This window comes from Exophiala aquamarina (genome assembly GCF_000709125.1).
Source record: "Exophiala aquamarina CBS 119918 chromosome Unknown aczIA-supercont1.1, whole genome shotgun sequence".
Lineage (NCBI taxonomy): Eukaryota > Fungi > Ascomycota > Eurotiomycetes > Chaetothyriales > Herpotrichiellaceae > Exophiala > Exophiala aquamarina.
Window position 1 is genome coordinate 945,762 of NW_013550587.1, and position 21,034 is coordinate 966,795.

At 49.9% G+C, this 21,034-nt stretch overlaps 7 protein-coding genes across 7 annotated transcripts in view; 4 read left to right on the forward strand and 3 right to left on the reverse strand.

The window, feature by feature from the left end:
* A1O9_00338 (uncharacterized protein) overlaps nucleotides 1–2,301 on the reverse strand; it is a gene marked incomplete at both ends in the record, with an annotated part of 3,766 nt that extends 1,465 nt beyond the window's left edge. The window contains 3 exons of the mRNA XM_013409502.1: nucleotides 90–1,816; nucleotides 1,870–1,986; nucleotides 2,037–2,301. Coding sequence (XP_013264956.1) covers nucleotides 90–1,816; nucleotides 1,870–1,986; nucleotides 2,037–2,301 — 2,109 coding nt within the window. The remainder of the gene's footprint in view (nucleotides 1–89; nucleotides 1,817–1,869; nucleotides 1,987–2,036) is intronic.
* Nucleotides 2,302–4,118: 1,817 nt separating this feature from the next.
* A1O9_00339 (uncharacterized protein) lies at nucleotides 4,119–6,060 on the reverse strand (the record flags this gene model as incomplete). Its single annotated transcript, XM_013409503.1, has 4 exons — nucleotides 4,119–4,415; nucleotides 4,489–5,081; nucleotides 5,174–5,605; nucleotides 5,661–6,060. The coding sequence occupies 4 exons, from the start codon at nucleotides 6,058–6,060 to the stop codon at nucleotides 4,119–4,121; spliced, it is 1,722 nt and encodes a 573-aa protein (XP_013264957.1).
* A 2,395-nt stretch (nucleotides 6,061–8,455) lies between these two features.
* A1O9_00340 (uncharacterized protein) lies at nucleotides 8,456–9,455 on the forward strand (the record flags this gene model as incomplete). The annotated part of the gene is made up of 2 exons (XM_013409504.1): nucleotides 8,456–8,811; nucleotides 8,870–9,455. The coding sequence occupies 2 exons, from the start codon at nucleotides 8,456–8,458 to the stop codon at nucleotides 9,453–9,455; spliced, it is 942 nt and encodes a 313-aa protein (XP_013264958.1).
* Nucleotides 9,456–10,427: 972 nt separating this feature from the next.
* Nucleotides 10,428–13,838, forward strand: A1O9_00341 (uncharacterized protein; the record flags this gene model as incomplete). Its single annotated transcript, XM_013409505.1, has 1 exon — nucleotides 10,428–13,838. One exon carries the CDS (start codon nucleotides 10,428–10,430, stop codon nucleotides 13,836–13,838), a length of 3,411 nt encoding a protein of 1,136 aa, XP_013264959.1.
* Nucleotides 13,839–13,840: 2 nt separating this feature from the next.
* A1O9_00342 (uncharacterized protein) lies at nucleotides 13,841–14,389 on the reverse strand (the record flags this gene model as incomplete). The annotated part of the gene is made up of 1 exon (XM_013409506.1): nucleotides 13,841–14,389. The coding sequence occupies one exon, from the start codon at nucleotides 14,387–14,389 to the stop codon at nucleotides 13,841–13,843; it is 549 nt and encodes a 182-aa protein (XP_013264960.1).
* Nucleotides 14,390–14,958: 569 nt separating this feature from the next.
* A1O9_00343 (uncharacterized protein) lies at nucleotides 14,959–17,301 on the forward strand (the record flags this gene model as incomplete). The annotated part of the gene is made up of 1 exon (XM_013409507.1): nucleotides 14,959–17,301. The coding sequence occupies one exon, from the start codon at nucleotides 14,959–14,961 to the stop codon at nucleotides 17,299–17,301; it is 2,343 nt and encodes a 780-aa protein (XP_013264961.1).
* A 2,954-nt stretch (nucleotides 17,302–20,255) lies between these two features.
* On the forward strand, nucleotides 20,256–20,987 carry A1O9_00344 (uncharacterized protein; the record flags this gene model as incomplete). The annotated part of the gene is made up of 1 exon (XM_013409508.1): nucleotides 20,256–20,987. The coding sequence occupies one exon, from the start codon at nucleotides 20,256–20,258 to the stop codon at nucleotides 20,985–20,987; it is 732 nt and encodes a 243-aa protein (XP_013264962.1).
* Nucleotides 20,988–21,034: the final 47 nt, after the last annotated feature.

The window sequence follows — 21,034 nt, forward strand, 5'->3', positions numbered from 1 at the left end:
TCAGCAGCAGGGGCCTCCTCTATAGGAGGAGCTTCTTCAGCGGCAGCGGTAGCTTCCTCAGCTGCGGAAGCCTCTTCAATAGCTAGGACTTCTTCAGCGGCGGGAGCTTCTTCCGCGGCGGGGGCTTCTTCAGCGGTAGGAGCTTCTTCAGCGGCAGCGGTAGCTTCCTCAGGTGCGGAAGCCTCTTCAATAGCTAGGACTTCTTCCGCGGCAGGGGCTTCTTCAGCGGCATGCGCTTCGTCGGTAGCAGCGGCGGCCTCATCAACCGGAGCCTCGTCAGTAGGCTTATCTTCCGCAATAGGCGTGTCTTCCGCATCAGGAGTCACTTCAACAGCGGGAGGCTCTTCTGCCGTAGGTGTTTCTTCCATAGCCGGGGGAGTTTCCTCGGTCACCGGTGCCTCATCAGTAGCAGGAGTCTCATTAGCAACGGCATCTTCCGTAGCAGGAGGTTCCTCTGGAGGCTGGTCGCCTACAGCATCTTCGAAAGGAGCTTCTTCATCGGGCGTCTTCTCCTCAGCTGGGGCTTCTTCAGATGGAGCAGATGTATCTTCAGTTGCTGCTGCTTCAGTATTGGTGCCTTCTTCAGTCGTAGCTTCGGTGACCTCTGTTGTGTTTTCAACAGGGTCCTGAGTATCAGATGTATTTCCCTCGGTAGGTTCGGTCGAAGGTTCTTCTGTGACCTCTCCCGTAGGAGTATTTGGCTGATCCTCAGCAGGTGTTGCAGCGTCTGCACTGACTTCCACAGTATTTGCGCCCTTTGCACCATCTTCCTCGTCTTCCTCGTCTTTAATCTCGCCATCTGTGGTGTTTTCTGTAGTGGGCGGAGAATCACCTTCGGCAGTTGGCCCAGGCTCTACAGCAGCCTCTGCATCGGCAGAATTTTCCTCGGCAGGGCTCTCCCCCTCATCTGGAGTGCTATCAGCTTGCTTTTCTGTGGCTTCATCGGGAGCCGGTGCCGGAGTCTCAGCATCCGCTTCCGCCGTTGAGGGAGGGTCGCTTTCGACGGGGTCCTTTTCAGTGGTTTCCTCCTTTGTCTCTGTTTCCACAATAACTGCGTCACCAGATTCATATCCAGTTTCTGCTGGTGGTGGTTCCTCGTTTGGTTCATCTCTTGGAGTATCACCAGATGGTTGATCCTTAGTTTCCTCTTCTGCCGAAGCTTCAGCTGAACCTCCTCCTGGTGAGGCTTCAGGCGTAGCTTCAGGTACAGGTTCTTGATCATTTGAGGGGAATTCTTCTTCATTTGCTGCAGGTGATTCCTCGGCGGTATTCTCAAGAGTATCATCACCTTGTCCCGCTTCTTCTGGGATAGTTTCTGGTTCCGGAGGAGAATCCTCTGCCTTCTCCGCTACGTCGGTTGTGGCGGGTGGATCGTCCGCAGGTGCTGGCTCGCTGGACTCCGCACTTGAGGTACCCTCACCCACTTCTGCTGGTACATAGGAGTCAGAACCGGCACCCACATCTGACATTGCTTTTTCAAGGACCGATTGAACCTCGTCAGGAGAAGCGTCCTCTTGTTGCAGCTTTTCGACCTGTTCGAGGACAGTTTCAGACTCTGGCTGGTCTTCTTTTGCAGACTCGCTGGCTGGGGGTTCCTCAGTATCACCATGCTTGGCTTCGTCACTGGATTCAACAGCAGGTGGTTGGGTTGATGTTTCCTCTGGTTCAGCCTGTTGCTCTGCCTGTGCTGGGTCTTCTTCTGGCGGGCTTGTTTCTCCCTCACCAGTGACGCCTGATTCTGCTTCTGTAGGTTCTTTGTGCCCATCCGGTTCATTGGAAGCTTCCTCTGCCTTCTCGTCTGGAGACGGCTCTTCTACTAGCCACATATATTAGCCCTGTACAACGGTTGCCATAGCAATAACGACTTACCTTTATCTTCTGAAGCGTCTGTCGCTTCGGGTGATGGAGGGCCTTCTTCGGGCCTTTCTTCTGCAGGAGGTACAGCTGCCTCCTCACCAAGATGTTTGTCGTCGAGAATTACGATGTCTATAAAAACGTTAGTTAACAGCCAGAACACCTTATCCTTATTAGCTTACCTTCCATGTCGTCGAACACGGAGTCATCCGCCGGATGCTCGTTAGGTCTGTCGTCGATCACGGGTGGAGGTAGATCGTTGGACTTGAAACGATCGTCAGCATATGAGTAGCTGGGATAGAGTCGTTCAGGTGGTATTATAGGATGAGCAGAAAAGGTGAGAGTGTTCAGATCATATGTCCTCCATTGAAACACTGGGAGTTGTGCATACTGGTGCTGGTAGTAGTATTGCTGTGCCATCTGTGGCCTCGGCTGATTTGGTGCCATCGTCGGCCCAAGGGTTGAATTCAACGTTCTTCTTATTCTTTCTCTTCTTGTTCTTGTTCTTGTTGTTGCCCATAGCAGAGATGGGTGGTTAGATGGGAGGGGTTAAAAAGCTGGGTTCGTGAGTGGCCCTATGCAAGGTGCTTCTCGTCACACCTTTGGGCGAATATCACGAATGTAGCAGAGGAATCGGAAGTCAAAGAAAAATGAGATGACGTGACTCTGCTGCTGAGATGGTGGTCGGAGGGATGCGGGCAAGAGACAAAAAGAGACGAGTGCAGGTTCAACCTAGGTAGAAGGTTTAAAGGGAAGGGGAATGGCTGTGCCTGCTTGACTCGTCGCGAAATGATGGGCAAATAATGACACATATGAGAGGTTGATGAGTGGACTTGTCCATTGAGAAAGGTTGAGGCATCGTGCTATCAGCAATCCCACAAGAAGCTGGCCAATTGCCCAGTAGACGGTTTCGCAATTGGACCACGTTAGCGATGACAAGTTTTAATCTCGCTCCGAATAAGGAACGCGGGAAAAACCAGGAAGGCGAAATTTAGGAGCGAGGTGTTTTACCGATGACAGAGCCAGGGATAAAAAGTAATGCAAGAGGTAGCGTGGCTCGACAACCACCACGGGGTAAGTCGTCTGAGTCTGAATCGAAGCAGGGTCAGACAATCTGCAATCGACACTGGCATTCTACAAGGTGAATTGCCGCAATTGGACGAAATGTGCATGATGAGATACCATGATTGGATCGTGGCAAAACGGAAGTGGTACTTAGGTTGATGCCCAATGTACCATGACTGGACAGCCAGACACAGTAATTGCAGAAAGAAAAACGAAGTAATGCAGGCTGTGTCTTCGTTAGGCTTCCGAAGGCCACCGTAGTCGGTGTCTGCGATAGTTTCTTCTCAAAAGTGGAGTGACAGGCCTCTTATCAGATCATATCATTGACTGGATGAGTGGAACAACCATTTTGGCTAAGTCATAACCGTTTCGACCAGTTCGTTGTAAGACGTGGAGGTGTTCATTGAACAGCCCAATCCCTGTACATGGCATCATGCTCTCATTCGTTCTGGCCCTGGGCATCAACTGCACGGCGTAGAGAGAGAAAGACAGAGAGAGCATGTGCTAGAATCAGTCGTGTGGCACAAATCTAGTCTTACCTGCCAGATGCGGGAGTGGTATTGGACGCAGACATTGCTAGGACCTTGGAAAAGAGAAAAGGAAGTTTTCTCTCTTGCATCCCAAGGTTGGGCTCTTTCCCGTATCATGTCATCGGGATCCTTGTTTTTCCGTGGGCCGGATCGAGCCGAAAGGGCAAGGGGCAGCCAGACGCCCAAAAATGGAAAGCACGACCTTGGAAATCCGGAGTCAATCGGCCTTGGCGTTTATGTTTGGTTGTCTCCTCAGAAGAGGTCCTTTGAACCGTCGCCTCACTTTGAATCCGGGCGACCAGATGGCCGCAGCTAAGCGGACCGGTTTAGGAATTGGTGTTCTTCGTCAGACTGAGCCGTATTGCGACGGAGATACTTGGCCATGGTGGCTACGCTGCCGCCTTCAGTTGGTATTCCAGTCTGTCTGTTGGCATTACTTTCATCAACGGCGACTGGACGCTTCATCTTCGTCGTTCCAGAATGGTGCTTCAAGGGAAACTGCCACAGTGCTGGTTGAATGTCGTTGTCACTGATCCAACGACAAGTGGCTGATCTGCAGTCCGCATATACTCCGCCCCAGACCAGGTACTTTCTACCGGAGAAATATCACAAATGAGCATCCATCATGATCTACATCCCATCTCTCTCTGACTCACTGACTGAGCGACCTCAGCAAAGATCTCGGTCCATCTTTTCTCGCCACTGCGGCCCGAAACGCTTCATAGCCCAAATGACCGACGCGCTGGAAAATGTCCAAATTCCAAGAATAGTAAAAAGCCAACCGTTGCCAATTGAAGCGATTAATGGTGCTCCAACAATGCCACCAATACACGACAAGATGTTTCGACATAGATTATTCAAAGCCACCCCGGATGAAGACCTTCCAGGCATGAACTCGGTAAGCATCGTGGTGGCCATTGCAAAAATAAGCATTGAACCAACCCCGTAGAAGAAATTCGCAATCATCTGTGCAAGGAAAACACGTGTCAGCATCTGGTACCTTGCATAGACCCGTTTTTGCGCCCGACAGGTGACTCACAGGTACAATCCAGAACACTCCCTTTTCTACTGTCCATCCATACCAGATGAACGCTGCTGGGTACAGACAGGCACCAAGCCACGCGTTCTCTCGCATGCGATCCTCTGGATGATAGATCAGTTTGCCTCGTTCATCAATACGGTTGGCCTTCAATGCCTCTCGCTTCATGATATTGTCCATCCATCGGCCTCCAAGGAGGCTGGCAAGGAGGTACCCGAGCGAATTTGGTATGTACAGGAGGCCAATGATAATGGTTTGATACGCATACGGTTCCCTTTCGAATGTGTACTGTATGCTGACGTTCAAGACATAGAGTGAGCCAAATGTCACTGCAGAATAGTACACCGTCAATAGAACAGGCATGAACCTGAGGTACATGATAACCCTCAGTGGATCTAAAAACATAATTCGGGCGGCCTTTAGATATTTCTTGGACTTTTGTTGGGCCACTTCTCTAGTGGAGGTTCTGCTCAACGGAGGCCTGGAACCGCCCTGCAACGACGAGGCATTGTCCGCCTCTGCGATTTCGACAACACTTTTAGTCTCCGGCAGAGTCTCTGGCAAAGCAAAGAAGACCAACACCCAGGTTAGGACTAAGTCGAAGGAATTAGTAAGCTTTCGTCACAAGATCGCGGCGAAATTCCGGCGATCCAACATCTCCACCGAGCAGGGTATTGATTCTCACCTCCGTAAATCACCAGAGCCCATTGAGTGGCCCTCCAGTTCCAATGCTGTCCGAGGATACCACCCAGGATCGGAGCCAGAAAAGGACCACATAAAGGTCCGAGATAGAAGATTCCCATCGCTCGACCCCTCTCCTCACTGAGCCAGATGTCCGCGATAGTTCCGGCGCCCACGGCTTGGACAGAAGCTGCAGCGCCGCCAGCAAGTAGTCGTACAACGATGAGCATGGATATGGAATGAGCAACAGCGCTCAGAACAGAAAACACTATAAACAATGCAAATGAGGTGAGGTAAATACTTCGTCGACCGGACGTCTCGGAGAAAGCGGACCACCATAACGGAAATATAGCCATGCTTAGCATGTACAAAGCGACAGCTAGGTTGGTCGTGGTGGGTGTAGTATTGAGATCGGAGGATACCTGGTCAAGGGTTGCTATACTGCCTGTTAGGGAATGTCACTGGATCGATGGGTTCGAAATTGAACCTACGGAAGATGATGGCGCTCCCAACTGGAGCAGCAGCGCCTGCGATAGCCACGATAAACGTGATGAACCATTTCACGTTGTTTGGGTAATCATATGGATTGGTGACTTCGGCGACCAAAGCAAAACGGGAGAACAATCCTCGTCGTCTGGCCCGAGGGACCTTGACCGTAGGCTGTTTTGGAGTAACCGTCCGGTGGAGGGCGTCGGTCTGAATTTCCACATCCTGGGATTGTCGAGTGGTGGATTGTGTATGCACAGAACGTATAGATTGGCCGTCGATATTTTCGAATTTCTGTTCGATTTCTTTGCTGAAGTCTTCAGCTAGCGGTGATGGTCGCTGGTGGATGGCATCTGGTGGCGAGACGGCCTGTATTTGGGGTCGTTCATCATCGGCGCGAGACATCTCAGATTCTTGTTGAAGATAGGACTAATCCGCTACGGAGATGGTCGAATACTACTCGCGGTGTATCGGCTTCCCAACTCATCATTCAAGGCATTCGATCTGCTGTCTTATGCCGAAGGAAATAAATTGTAGTATGTCCAGAAAGTTAGTGGTTGTGATCGGGAGTTGCAAGATGGACTCGTGAAAGCGCGGCAACTGGCAGCGGTAAACTGCACATCATCCAAGGTACAGGCTAGGCTAGGCTGGCTGGATGTTACATGGCAAGGATAAACATTTATCTCTTTGGGAAGTTGAAAGCAGTAACAAGTTCGCAGTTTGCTCACCTTCGTGGGTGGAGGCCCTCGAAAGCGCCCAGGTAAATTGGCCTCTTCCCAAACCATTTTTCCCAACCCTAGTATCTGGTGCAAATTCCCCACGAAGCGGAAGGATGATGGAGGCGAGAAAGAGCCAATGATGACAAAACCGCGGAGGGGTTTGTCTTCATCATTGGTGAGATGGACCGGTAGAAGATCTCGACGCTCGCTCTCTCGCGTGCCGACTTTGCCGCGACGCCGTAACGTCATTGGGTGGGTTGTTTTCAGAATTGGAGAACGTCGACCGAAGGGCTCATGCATACTTGTATTTTTTGGTGTCGTACATCGGTGGTCCAAAGCCCAGACAAGCATGGTTGATAGCGATAAATGCTGCTTGCCACAGGAGGGGAAATGCGGTCGATTACCGTTCACAATCCCCGTGTAACCTGGGATAATGCAAGGTCCGCATTACAATCTGATCGCACGAAGTGCATGTTGGAGATCTCTGATTATCTGGCTCAGTAGGCATAGGCTTGGTTCGAAGCCACCAGCCAGGGTGATGAAACCGGCCTTGGTGGGGAGCTTTATGTACGATGCCGAGGCTCAACGGCCAGAAGAGTCAACCTACATACTTAGAGAGCACGGCCCTTGGCCCTTGAACGCGCGGAATAAGCAGGCTTCGTGGCGCCAGGAGAGCTTTGGAAGCTTGTTGGCCGTGATTCCGATTCCCTGCAGCTCACTCTGTCGATAGTAAACATGTGATGCTCACGTACCCTTTTTAGTTTCATGCCCGTGATCGACCCTGCATGGATCTCATGAAGACAACAGCTACCTATGCCGACCTCAGCATTGCTCTGGAGTGAGCTTCGCTTCTCGGGACGGCCGCAGGGTGATGCCGCAATGTGTACGATTGACGAACACGATGCTACAGGAGCGGACAAAGACATTCAACGTGGATATTAGCATTTTGGTGTTCACGGTTGTTGGAATAACCAGGTGGTAGCACAAGTCTCCAAGACGGCTGGAACTCGCATGCAGGAGCACAGGCACATACGATTGCACTCGCACGAGGTATTTAGTCACCCTCGCACAGCAGAAAGGTCTCCAATCGCAAGACACCCGTGGGATAGAGCGCGTTTAGCCTGATGAAAATCAAACTTGCATCTGGTAGGAATCAGTTACAGAGGATATTGCGTCCCCATTCATCGCGAAGGAAGTACATTGATTTGCGTAGATACGAGGGCGCCAGTAAGTTTATAGAACAGGCGAGAGGCTGGCGAGGCAAGAGAATGATTTGACAACCCTCCCCACCGACAGCAAGCCGCCCTGTAGCCCCTTTCAGCCTTATCAATCCCTCAGCCTTGGGGGCTAGATACGGAGCCCAATGTTACGAGCCCAATGTTATACCATTGGGATCGCGTCATTGCCACAGGAGGGACTGGCCTATTGCCACCCTTGAACTACTATAGTTAGTGCAGTTGCTGAAGCGATTAGTTTTGGTATCAAGCGGGCCAAATTACTCCATGATAAGATCTGGGACTGGTGAGACCGGTAAAGTATTGAGTAAGATTTTCGTGCCCTTGGCGGCTCCCATTTCGCCTTCACTTTTCTCGATGCTGACTAGTAAATTGAACACCGTAATTTCCTAGGCTGTCAAAGGATTTTTGATTACGGAATTTGGGGCCCGGCTTTCATGAGCACTATCTCGTTTTGAGCTCCCGTGCAAACAATCAAGCCACGTTCACGAACGGGGAGCGAATACGGAAGAGGGATGGAAATGCGATTCATCCTGCTGGTGTTCCACCCGGCCTGGTTGGTAGTGCATGGGGAAAGACTGGATCGGGGGAAACAGTAACTCGTAGACCTCCCTTGGTATCATCTGACTTGTCGCTGTAGACCAGTCTATCATGCAGGTACCGGGATGGAAGCCGCATCTTGACCATCGCCATGATATACCTGTGGCTCAATGCCGATCTTGACATTCTGAACATTCGTGCTTCCTTCCATTCATTCGCTAAACATTCATTTAATATACAGATTTTTTCCTTCATCAAGATATCCACGTTCGTTTCAAATCAGCCTAACTCATACACTCATTTAACATGTCTCGACTCACCGAGCACATTGATCATGGACCAGAAGTTGTCCGACAATCCTACCATCCAACTGAAGTCGTTAACCATGCGGGTACACCTCCACACCCTCCTCGTCTACCCTTCGCAGGTGAAGAATCGAGAGATACATTTTTAAGCGCCGATAATCTTGCCGGCTCAATATCAACTTTGGAACTTCTTCAAGATAAGGAAAGTCGAGAGCCTCCGGGGGTGAATCGTGAGCTCTTCCGGTTAAGCAGCTTTGCCTTCGGAGTCGTCATTGCTTTGATCACAGCAATTGTGGTTGGGGGCGCCGTGGGAGGAGGACTTGGTGCTGTGGTTGCGATGAGAAATAATGAATTGATGTGGGCCTCCCGATGAGTTTGTTGCCGATATACCAAGAAAGTAACTAACCGCTCGAAGGGAAGTCAACGAAGCCCTTGTTGTTGCGCAATCAACCATAGAAGGTCTGAAAGCCTCAAACAACACACAAGGTGTGAGCCCCACTCAGACTTCACATACCACACAACTCTCCAACGAAACGGAAAGTTCAACGAGTTGTACTTCGACAAATGGGACAGATGTGATAACCAAGGTCAATCTTTCAAACTATACGGTCGAACCCGCTCTCAACGTCGAGCTCCTATTCCTGGACTGCCCGAATATCGCCTCGGACATATTCACCACATCGAAAGATGAGAGATTCTCGCTCTTCTGCCGACATGCATTCATGTCTGGAACACCGGCCAGAGAGGGAGGAGTGGTAGCCGACATGGTGCATATTAGGGCGTATTCAGCCGAGGATTGTATGGAGGCCTGTTCTGGCTTCAATTTTGAGCAACAGCGATGGAACGGAACGACAAGATGCCGAGCAATGACTTTCCGAGCCAACATGGCGGCGAAGGTCAACCAAATTGGAGGCAATTGTTGGTTGAAGAATGACACACTTTGGGATGTCAACACGGCAGAAATAGCGGATGGAGTTATCAGTGGCTACATCCTCGTTTAATGATGCGTGGATTCGCTTGCTCATCAACTTCTCCAGTAGCATAAATGATCTCCTGGGATTTATCAGGAATCATGAGAATTCCGAGTTACTCTCCACAACAATACCTGCTAGCATGCAAGGAGACTGATCACTTGATGCCGTGGCTTCTACCCTGTCAGTCGCTCAATATCTTGCCTTGAAGATTGTCACCACGGTGGCATCGTTAAAGCGACGCTGGCCTTGATTCAAGCTCCATTGCTGTGGGACTTAAATTCCCCTTGTGAGAGGTCTGTCGCGAGCCTTGCCGCTTTTCATGACCTCATTTGAAGATGTCGGGGATAAAAAGCAAGCACAATCCCGTACGGAAAGGTCATCTTTGAAGCAAGAGCCCGCAAGGACAATGACCGCTTGGCAGCGATTGCTGACACGTGACAGAACGAACCAGCTTTGCGTAGGCTGGTATATGCTCCACCGTGACGCCGCGAGGATGCCGTGTCCTGGGTGTGAAGCAAACTCAGTCTCTCTTTATTGATGTCAGGTTGGCAGACTGCATGCAAACCCGTAGGCCTTGATTCTCAGGCCTTTACCAACGACACTTCCCAGAAAGAGTCGATAACTACTCTGTCTAAGCCGCCGCCATTCGGTTGCTGTCCTTCCAGCCTCGGCACGAAATGCAACTAGTGAAACCGATAATGGGGGCGAAAAGGCTGAGTTGGATTAGTTTCGTCAGGCAGACACACTAGCCACTCGATAACCTCACCGTCACAATCAACAGACGACCTCTGCATCTACCGAGCAATCAGTGCTTTGCTTATGACATCGCTAAGAACAATGTCTCTTCACTGAGAGGTGCGTGATCAACATATCGACTTGGGCCAAACTCGTCAGTTGTGCTCTCCTGTTGATGTTGACCGCCAGCTACCAGAAGGGTGGCAGAGTCTAACTACAGAGACACCAAGCGTAACCCAGGATGCCATCCAATCAAAGTAAACCATGGATCGACTATTCGAGTCGAAAATCAATCTAATAAGGAGAATCTCAACCTTTGGATCAAAATCAAGAACATCCAGCTTATCAGAGCTTGCTTCTTTAAGCAGTGTGCAGACAAGCCAAGAAACCCAGTTCCCCAGCGGTGTCAAAGTTCTTTATGAACCGCAGGATCCAGTTGTTGATGTTGTATTCGTCCATGGCTTGACAGGAGACCGTGAACGGACTTGGACGCATCCAGGGAATGGCGTCTGCTGGCCAAGGGATATCTTACCTCAAAATTTGCCTGATGCCCGCATTCTCACGTTTGGGTATGATGCATACGTTGTCCGTGCTCGCGATCAAGTGGCTAGCATTGATATCGCCCACCATGCTAACGATTTCTTGAATTGTTTGGCAAATGAAAGAATGGACTCGCAATCCGCTAAGCGTCCTCTAATCTTGGTGGCTCATAGTCTTGGTGGTCTTCTTTGCAAAGATGCTATGAGGCTGTCGCAGAATAACGCCGAAGCACGTCTTGGTGCGATATTTGAACACGTCCAGGGAATTATCTTCATTGCTACTCCTCATGGCGGAAGCTGGCTAGCTAAGTGGGCGAAGACGTCTGCTAGCTTGCTAGGCGTCCTCAAAATAGCAGATGTCAGTCTTCTGTCTCTTCTTAAAACTGATTCTGAGGTATTGAACCGCATCAATGACGATTTTCTCTCGATGCTTATCAGAAGACAAGCCGACCACCGCTCCATCAGGATTGCATGTTTTTATGAAGTCTTACCCCTTCGAGGCCGAATAAAAATCGTTGATAAGGATTCGGCCACAATATCTGGATACAATAATGTTTCCATTCATGCAGATCATCGAAATATAGCGAGATTCAAGAGTCAGGATGATCCTGGCTATAAGCACATCACAGGTACTCTTGGTATGTGGGTAAATGAAAGTTCAGATGTTTCAAGCAGTGCTGAAATTGATGGACTTCTCGAATCCCTATCTTCTCCTGAGATGGGTGTAAGGATGGCTGCTATCGAACCCGCCGAGAAAGGTACCTGCGAATGGCTGGGAAACCACCCTACTTACAAAGATTGGGCTTCACACCGACGGTTGGAAGAGTCTCACGGACTTCTCTGGATAAAAGGCAAGGTTGGGTGCGGCAAGTCCACCATAGTGAAGCATATTTTTCTTCGCCCTTCCTCCAAAGCATGTCGAATTGCATTTTTCTTCAACGCTCGAGGGGGTCCAGAGGAAAAGAACGCGTATGGTCTCTTCAAAGCACTCCTCCACCAAGTGGTTGGCAACTATCCGCATTTGAGTACTGTCCTCATCAAGCGATACAAGCTCAAAAAGCGACAGTCTGGAAAAGCAGATGTTTTATGGAGTCTTCCAGAACTTCGCGAACTCCTCCACGACGTGATTTTGAATGCAGGCAAAACACCCATTGAGATCTTCGTTGATGCTCTTGATGAATGCAACGAGACTGAGATCCGATCAGTCGTTACTTTCTTTAGTTGGTGCTCCTCAGATGCAATTGCCCATAATACGACACTTCGAATCTGTTGGTCCAGTCGTCATTATCGCCATGTCAGTGTTCAACATCATTTTCAAATCTTGGTTGAAAACATGAATTCGGCTGACATAACACTGTGGGTGCAACGCCATCTTGCTGGAGGTGATCATCTTTGGGAGCATTTTGGAGCTCAAATTGTGGCAAAAGCCAATGGAATCTTCCTCTGGAGTGTTCTTGTCGTCAACAAGATCAGGAAGCTAGCTGATAAAGGTCTTCCAAACTCGAAGATTAGCAGGGTGATCGATGATATGCCGAGCGAGTTGAATGAGCTCTACAGAAATGTTCTCGAGACCTTGGATCCAGATCTCACTGAGGATGCCATCGCAATGATCTCCTGTGTTCTGTTCGCATTTGAACCTTTGGAAGTTGACTCTATTCGATTTATCATGGAATTTATGGGCAAAAAGCCTCCCAAAATGCTCAAGCATCTCGAAGGATTTGCTATGGAAAAGTCCAAGTTCGCCTTGTACGTCACTGAGGTTTCTGGCGGTCTTCTTGAGGTAATCACGACCGAATCAGGTCGACCTTCCACCTTGGAGGCGGCGCTCAGCCAGAAAAGTTTGAGAAGATCCATTGTTCAACCTATCCACGAGTCAGCCTCTAATTTCCTCCTTAACCAGGGACTTCTCCGCCTTTTGAAAGTCAATGAAGATTGGAACGTTCGGCAGAATGCCCACTTGCAAATTTATCAAGCATGTGCACGAATCCTCTCAACACGAGAGATGCGATGCGTATTACTTCGACCGAAGAGGTTTTTCTCGCACACTCCTAAATTGGTTGAATCAGGCCGCCAGTGGCTTGGAACTCCACTTTTGAACTATGTGATGAAGCGTATATTCAAGCACCTAGAAGAGGGGTGCGCCTCCATTTCAAGTGGCTTCTATGCAGTTCGAAATACCAGCGGTGTATTGATTGCAAGAAGTAGTGTTATCGACACGATGCGCAATTGGATGTCGGTGAATGCAGTAATGTTCATGAGCCGACGCCGTCTCGACCGTCTCGCAGAAGCACTGTCTATGGAATGGGAGATGAATGAATTGGATTTTTGCGCGCTTGACGATCATTCCGGACTTTGTGCGCTCTTGCAACATGGCGAGCATCCGAATGACAATGAGCTTGATAAAGTAATTATTGCTCTTGCCCACCATGGTCTTGATGAACAGATTGTGGGGTACATCAAACGGCAACGAGAGGCCAATGAAACCCCTCCTTTCTCTCGATTTTCAGGCATAGCCTTGGAGTCCGCTATAAAGGGGCACCATTACTCAACTGTTAAACTTTTGATGGAGAATGGTGAAATTCAACGTCCAATTCATTTGATTTTGGCAATCCAACAAGGGCAAGTGGATATCGTGCATCACCTGTTGAAGAATGGTGGAAGTGCAAATCAGTCAGCGATGGGGAAAATTCCCCTCATTGAAGCAATATCGGTTGGGCGTATTGATATTGTCAACAAATTGTTTGATTACGGTGCAGAGATTAACCGTGAGTACAAAGGGAATTATGCAATTTGTGAGGCTGTCAACCGTGGGCGGGGCGATATTGTTCAGACACTCCTTGACCATGGTGCAGCGGCAACTTATGCTGGTTCAAACAAAATTCCAATCAATCAAGCAGTATCTTTAGGATTTGAGGCTATTGCTGAATTACTTCTGAAGCATGGTGCATCAGTGAGTATGTACGACGATGAAGGAGAGACAGCATTGATGAAAGCTGAAAAGTCCAGTCGTGAGACAATGATCCAACTTGTCAGACATGCCAAAGCACTACAAGACGCAGCGCAGAACAGAGACCTTGAGATCTCCTCGTTGGTTGCAGAACAAACCAAAGCCAACCATGAGGAGGACCGGAATTGATATCAAGCTTGATTGTCTGTCATGACCTGATGGACTCTTTTCTTGCCTTCTAGACTCCAGAGAGGGGGATCATTCTTTCCTCCCAAGGTCTCAAATTGCCTGACACCTTCTGGGATGACGATCCATGGATGCTTGCTTCTAATAAAGAAATGAGCATCTGGTACGATCCTGTCACTTTCTTTCAAAGTGCCGGCTCGTAGAAAGATGATCTTGTCGCTGAAGAAAGGATGTGTTCCCCATAACAAACTCCCACATTTCGGATTTGGACACCGTACTCCTCCTCCACTTTTGGGTTGCTCGTTCTTCTGTGCTGCTGGACGTTCATCTTCAGTCGTGCTCTTGGGCCGAGAAGTCGAGGTGATTTCGACATTGCTGGCTTCAATCATGATGTTCAGTGCAAATGCGGATCCGGATAGCTGCTGACAGTTCCGGCAGTGGCAGCAATTGACGAAGATAGGAGATGCCTTCATCGTGTAGGTGATTGTGCCGCAATAGCAGCCACCGGTCAATGGCTCGACAATAGTTGAATTGGAGGTGATCACTGAAGCCATACTGCAGCACTGTTCTCTTGCTGAGGTGGTTTGGGATGGACTCGTTCTTATTCGAAAGAGACCGTTGTTGAAACAGATGAACAAAGCAAAGGTGATAGCAGTTTTTATAGCCTGGAAGGCGTTGATTCAGAGTTCACGATGTATGCGGACAGGTCAGGCAACACTACACCAAGCTAGGTTTGATTGGACGGCCCCTACCGTGTGGCTGAAGCTGCCTGATGGCTCGAAGCCCTTCATTTCTGTCAAGGTTAACGATGGATCGACAGTGGGTTGAAGGAGCTGTTGGTCCCCTTAAGCAACTTAGTATGAACTTATCGATGGCTCTAGATCGGTTTTCAGGAGCGCGGTCTCCTGGCTGCCACATGGGAACGATCAGTCCACCTAAAGCAGCATGTTATCGTTCACTTCACGATACTATCTCGGCGTTTTTCACTCACAATTCACACTTCATTCACAAGGCGACGCCCCTAAATAACTTTAGCTTAAAAGCGGCGAGGCTTTTCTACCTCACTCCCTTCCCACCACCACTCACCACTACCACTTCCCACCACCACAGCCCTCCTCCCATCATGGCTTCCCAGGCCTCAACTGGGCTTATTGTCGTGGAGAGCAGCGTCACAGTCGAGGAGGTTGCTCGGGACCAGAGCGCCTCAAACCGGCATGCTCTCTTTGGAGATGCAAGCCAACTCTACTCGGCAACTGTCTCCGCTTCCTCCCAGTTTGCCAGAAACCTATTCTCAACCACAACCCTTCATAACTCGAACCCAGACCTCTCAGAAACCCCAGCTCGAAACAAGAGATGGATCGCAATTGCTCTGCTCCTCGCTCTGATCAATCTGATCTGTACAATTGCTGACACAATGATGTCAGTCATGCTACCCGCAATCATGGTCGACTTGGACATTGAAGGCTTTACGTGGGCTCTGGCCGGTCCAGCTGTCGGATCAGCAGCGACTGTTCTCATTGCTGGCCAGCTCTATGGCGTTTACCGCTTTAAATATGTCTATCTCTTGTTCTCAATTCTCATACTGACCGGCATCCTCCTTTCCGCAATCACACCAAGCATGATCTTGTTATTCAATGCTAGAATCGTGCTAGGTATTGGTATCGCGGGCCAACACCTTGGAGTCATGATATTCCTCGATCATGATGGAACATTCGCAGACAAAACACGTCGAGACTTTTTTATCTCTGTCAGTGCTGGTATAGGTCTTATTCTGGGGCCAATTTGTGGTGGTGCCTCGGCGCACAGAGACAAAGGCTGGACAGCCGTCTTCTTCGTTGCATTTGTCATGCTTTTGCTCCTTATTGTGGCCTTGATGTATGTCCTACCGAGCCAGATAGGTCTTCCTCCTTTGACAAGAGACTGGTCCTCGCCAGATACTCTGCGATCACGCTTCTCACGGATTCTACGAATTGATATCATTGGCTGCGCCCTCAGTTCTATTGGGATTCTCCAATTTCTCATCACATTCAACCTTGCGGGAACGCGCATCTCTTGGTCGGACATGTACGTGTACATCCCTTTCACCATCAGTGGGCTTGCCATTTGTATGTTTATTGTTCAACAAGCTATAAAATTCTGCACTCATCCTGGTCTGCGCGTTTTTCCCGCCACCTATCTACGACATTTCAAGACGACAATCTTATTCGGCCTTACATTCCTTATCTCAGGTATTCTGAATACAACACTTCCCTATGTTGCACTCTACCAGATGCTCACACGTCCAGAACCCTCAGCGCTCGGCACAGGGACCTTCTTTCTGTGCTCCTTCGGCGGTCCACATCTTATCCCCACAATACTTGTCCCGGTCTACATTGGCAGCGGCCTAGTAACTTCATATCCTCTACTTCCAAGCTACACCCTCTGGAGTACAGTTACATCTACGTTCCTCATGGCCGGAACAATCCTACTCTTTGTCAATGCTCCTAGTTTCTTTCCGGGTCAAGAAGGTCTCCCAAGTATCTTGATACAATTTGCCCTTGCTTGCATCGGTTGGTGGTGTGCAGTAACATTACCTATGGCTCACCAGATCATTGATCTCCTGCAACCAAGAAATTCTGGGAATGAAGGGGTGCAACATCCATATCACAACCGATGCTTCATCCTCTTCGCCTCATATCTAGGTTCTGCCATCGCCTTGACGAGTACAGGAAGCATTTTTATGCATCTGGGACCTCGATGGACCCTTCAATTACTCCAGGATCAATTGAAAGATCCTTTTATCCATGATGCTGTGTTAAATCCCACCAGAGAAGATTCGCTCATTGCCCTACTTGGCTACGCCTTTATCCGCAGTGGAACATCGGCGGAACTCTTGCACGCCACCATCGCCGCGATTCGAAATACCTTCTCCTGGAGTTTTGTGGTCATTCTTGGATTCGCAACACTTGCGTTCATCCTCAGCGTGATCATGTTAATGTACAAGATCTGGAAAGGCTACTTTGAATTGGAGGACGGCGTGGGTGCCGGTGTTCCAGATGCGTGGAGACTTACCGCTGTGGCATCACAGAGTGGAGGAACTGAGACCAGACGTGGGAATTCGATGGAATTAGAGGATAGGGACACCAATCAATCTACTGCAGTTGGCAATACCGAGAGAGGAGATTCGTATTCTAGCACTAACGAGGACGACAGAATTGAAGCTGTCGATTCTGACCGCGGAATTTCCCCAACTAACATTACTGACAAAGATGAAGATCAAGGTGACACTACCGAGAGAGCACGAGTTGAAACTGACATGATTGGGAATCACTCTACTGGAGAAGTCGACATCGAACGGGGTAGAACTGACGTTGCCACTGTCTTGAGAGGTAGGGCGTTGACTAGGAGTGGACCAGCGCACGGTCTTCGACTGGCAAATGAAATGTCTGGCAATGTGATATGGAACCCTCAATTCACGTGGAGGTAATGAGGGGAAAGATGAAAGTCTCATGTGATTTTACACTGCAGTATGCTAAGGTTGCCAAATTCTAGAGGTGTGATTCGCTTGGATGGAATGAGCAGTAAAAGAAACTGAGAGAGAGGGATAGTCATTCTCAGCACTATCAGAACCAGCTCAAAGTTTGGCTTCCGTTAAGATAGGGTGTTACGGGCACGACGACCGGTCTCAGATTGAGCACCAGAAATGACAATGACAATGAAATGAAATCAAAATGAAGCCCAGTAGCATCCGTTGACCCCGGGAAGAAAGCCCTAAGCAGGTGTTGCTGTCTATACTATGAGAGAAGAGGGATTACGTGCCAAACAACTCGATATCCCACGCCTGCCCTTGGCCCCTCGGATTATTGGTGAATTACCGTCCCACCCTTCAGGGCATTTACAACGACTGCCTCGCCGAGGCGAAAGCAAAGAACGAGGTTCGAACGCCATTGAACGAAGGTTTGATTCAGGAGCATCTAGAAGGGAAACATGTCGAGTGAAATTAAGATGATGTGTTTGTCAGGGGCCTTGAAACAAAAATAGTCTTTCCAGGTCTCACCAGCAGCTGAAACAAATGATATATAGCCTGGACATGTAGCCCTACGGTGGAGAGACAATCTGGGAGTACAAACTTGGCAAGGGGCAAACCTCGGAAGATAGTATGCAGGGTAACAAATGGAGAGGGAGCCAGGGGCGAAGGATCAGAAGTTCCAGCCTTGCACTTGTTCGACTCGGGCTGCGTCCGTGTGCTCGTCACTATTCTACCGGAGCCATCCCAGTGAGGGGCTCTTTACACGGAAGAAGCCTCTCCTGGAATTCCACCGGAGAGGATACAAACATGCGACATAGAAAATAGCAATGTGGTGACACTGGCAAAGCATGACTGATCCCAAAGGAGGTCAGCCAGGGAGATTCCTACTGCTGTACGGTCGTGGTTCAAGCCCTCCTCTCCCATCCTGCATAACAACCAGAATCCAAGCCATCAAAGTTAGTCGATCAGGCAACCAACAACGTCGTCAAGCGCGGGCACCCTGAAACAAATGTCGATCCGCTCAACTACTGTACAAGCGCAAAATCAAGTCCTCTCGCCCGACAACAGGAACGGGAATATGCAAATCAACACTAACAATCCGTACTGATCCGCATGGAATACGGCTCAGTACTCGGTACCGGGGACCAAAAATAGTAGGGAAAGACATACGCAGTACGTATGTACTGGGTACATTCCATTCCCACTATCATGGCTCGAATGGCATCAAAGGATGGGCTCGAGCCTTGGGATTCGCTTGGGTTTCGGCATATGTATAACTACGGAGTACCTAAATTGCGCTTTTCCAAGTCGGGTACTTGGGTAGTGAAATCTGAGTCGTTAGGGGAGGACAACGGTGAGCCCACTTCCTTGAGCTTGGTTGTCTTCAACGCCGTCGCCGTCGCCGTCGTCATGATCATCGTCCAGGCAGAGGAATCCCCCGAGTTAGGGGTGCACATCGCAAGGGGCAGATCCAGGCAGGAAAGCATGGGCATTGACCAGCAGCGTGGATCCCTCCATGATGGCCACCCCCGGCTTTGTTTCAGCCTTAGCCTTGCCGCTTGTTATACTCGGGATGGTCTCCCCGGCTAGACCTTCCGCGGCAGTGACGGAAGGACCTCGAGCAATTCCCAGGTAATCTCTGAAGAGGGACTCCGTCCGGAGTAGGGAGTACTCGGTAAGAAGAGCACAGGCACAGAGAGAATGCACAAGTTTACTCAGTATTAGCAAGTTTGTTCAGGACTCATCACACGACAACGGGGTACATACATATGATGATGATACAAAGCCACATCTCGCAAGGCCAGACCTCGTTCCGCCCTTTATCCTCGCAAACGTACAGCCTGCTGGTGCCCGGCCAACTTACTTTCATCCTCCTGTGTCGATCCTCGCCAAATAATTGACGAACTAATCACTAGTCGTCTGCCGTTAGACGCGAGTTCATCGCTTACCTGCTGACTATCATAGTGGCTAGCGCACGAATCCCCATCCCAACAGATCAACCACCCTGGCCCTGGACCAGTGGTTCAACCTCTAACACTGACCGTTAGAGAACGGGTATAAACCAGTCTAGAAAAGCGCAGAAGTATACTGCGGGCTCCACCTGCCTTGACGTCCTCCGTTCCTTAACGAGGATAGGTTCCTGGGTTTCTTTCTTTCGATCTCGCGCTTTCCAGATACCTCCGTGTCGAAATCCCATAGCGTCGCCAGAAACCCCAGGAGTCTTCCGGGTACGGAGTCTACAGAGGGCTCCGGTCCGCCAAGGTACTAAGCTAGTGCCGAGTCCCACTGGCACAACCCTGGGTACACTTCAACTGCCTTGCCGGGGATGTAAATATGTTCATACATCAGGCAAGCAGATAGGCAGGCCCGGGAGACCACACCGAGCACTAGCACTGACCAACTCTTGTGCCCGAGTACCGAGTATTACCCTATTTCGCTCCGGGGGTGGAACCATGTGGGAGTTCGTCTGCCTGCTTGTGCGTTGCAGCTGAAACCACTCCCCAACCTACAGGGTAGTTGACTTACTCTTGCATGAACCGGGGGAGTGGGTTTTAAGGCGAGATAGAATGGGATCTTGGGCTCCTCCGCGCGCAAGAGTCAAAGTCCTTAGGCCGTCGATGGTGAAGTTGCGAGCTGGTCTGAGGCCTTTGCGATCCGTCACCAAAAAGGATGAGTAAGTTGGCAACGGAGGGAGCAGAAGTATAAGTTCCAATTCGATTTCCTCGTCTTCAGATAGAGGTTTCTCCAGTCAGTCAGTCAGTCACTCACTCCAAGAAAAGTCTTTCGTTTTTGATTTCAGTCATTTGTGCTGCTTGTCCTCTCGTTTCAGCCTGGTGCTACTCCCTTCATATTGTTCTATATATCGACATATAAAAAGTTATCCGCCCTTCCCACGATCTCTCCCAGAAACAATGAAGGCCGGCCTTCTTTTCACCACCACTTTGGCGATCGCCACCACAGCCTTGGCTGCTCCGACATTCTCAGCCCGTCGAGCTCGATCGCTCTTCTCCAATACCCATGGACGCCGACAAATCTCGCCTGAATGCGACCTGAACGGGCTCGACAGTGTTGTCATGCCAGTTGCAAACCCTGCCCTTCCCGGTCCAGGTGAAGATCTCTTCCTCGCATCCATCGTCATCGGCCGTGGCGTCCAGAACTATACCTGCGGCAACGATTCTACTGCTGCTCCGGTCGCCACTGGTGCCGTTGCGATTCTGTACGAAGCTTCTTGCATTGCAATGGATGATCCCGATTTGCTGGCTTCTCTGCCGGGCCAGGCTCTTGCCCTTTCACTACCGGCCGATCCAGAGGAGGATCTCGTTTGCGGCGCCCAGCCTCTCGAGCGAAGTGGCCATCACTTCTTCAATTCGGCCAAAATTCCCACTTTCGACTTCACTGAGGCAGCCGATGAAGCTTTGGGGCTGGGTTTAGTCACTGTTGGTTCCCGTTCGCCCGCACCAGACGCAGCCACTGCTGTTCCGTGGTTGCAGCTGACTCGCGTTGATGGCAGCGTGGGACCCATTCAATCCATCTATCGACTCAACACTGCAGGTGGCGTTGCCCCTGCTACATGCGCAGGTCAGCCAGCCAGCATCAGTGTCGAATATGCCGCGCAATACTGGGTCTTCTCGTCCGATGCCTAGAAATAGGATGTGGCCAAAAGCAAAGAAAGTGATGCCGGCCTGGGAAG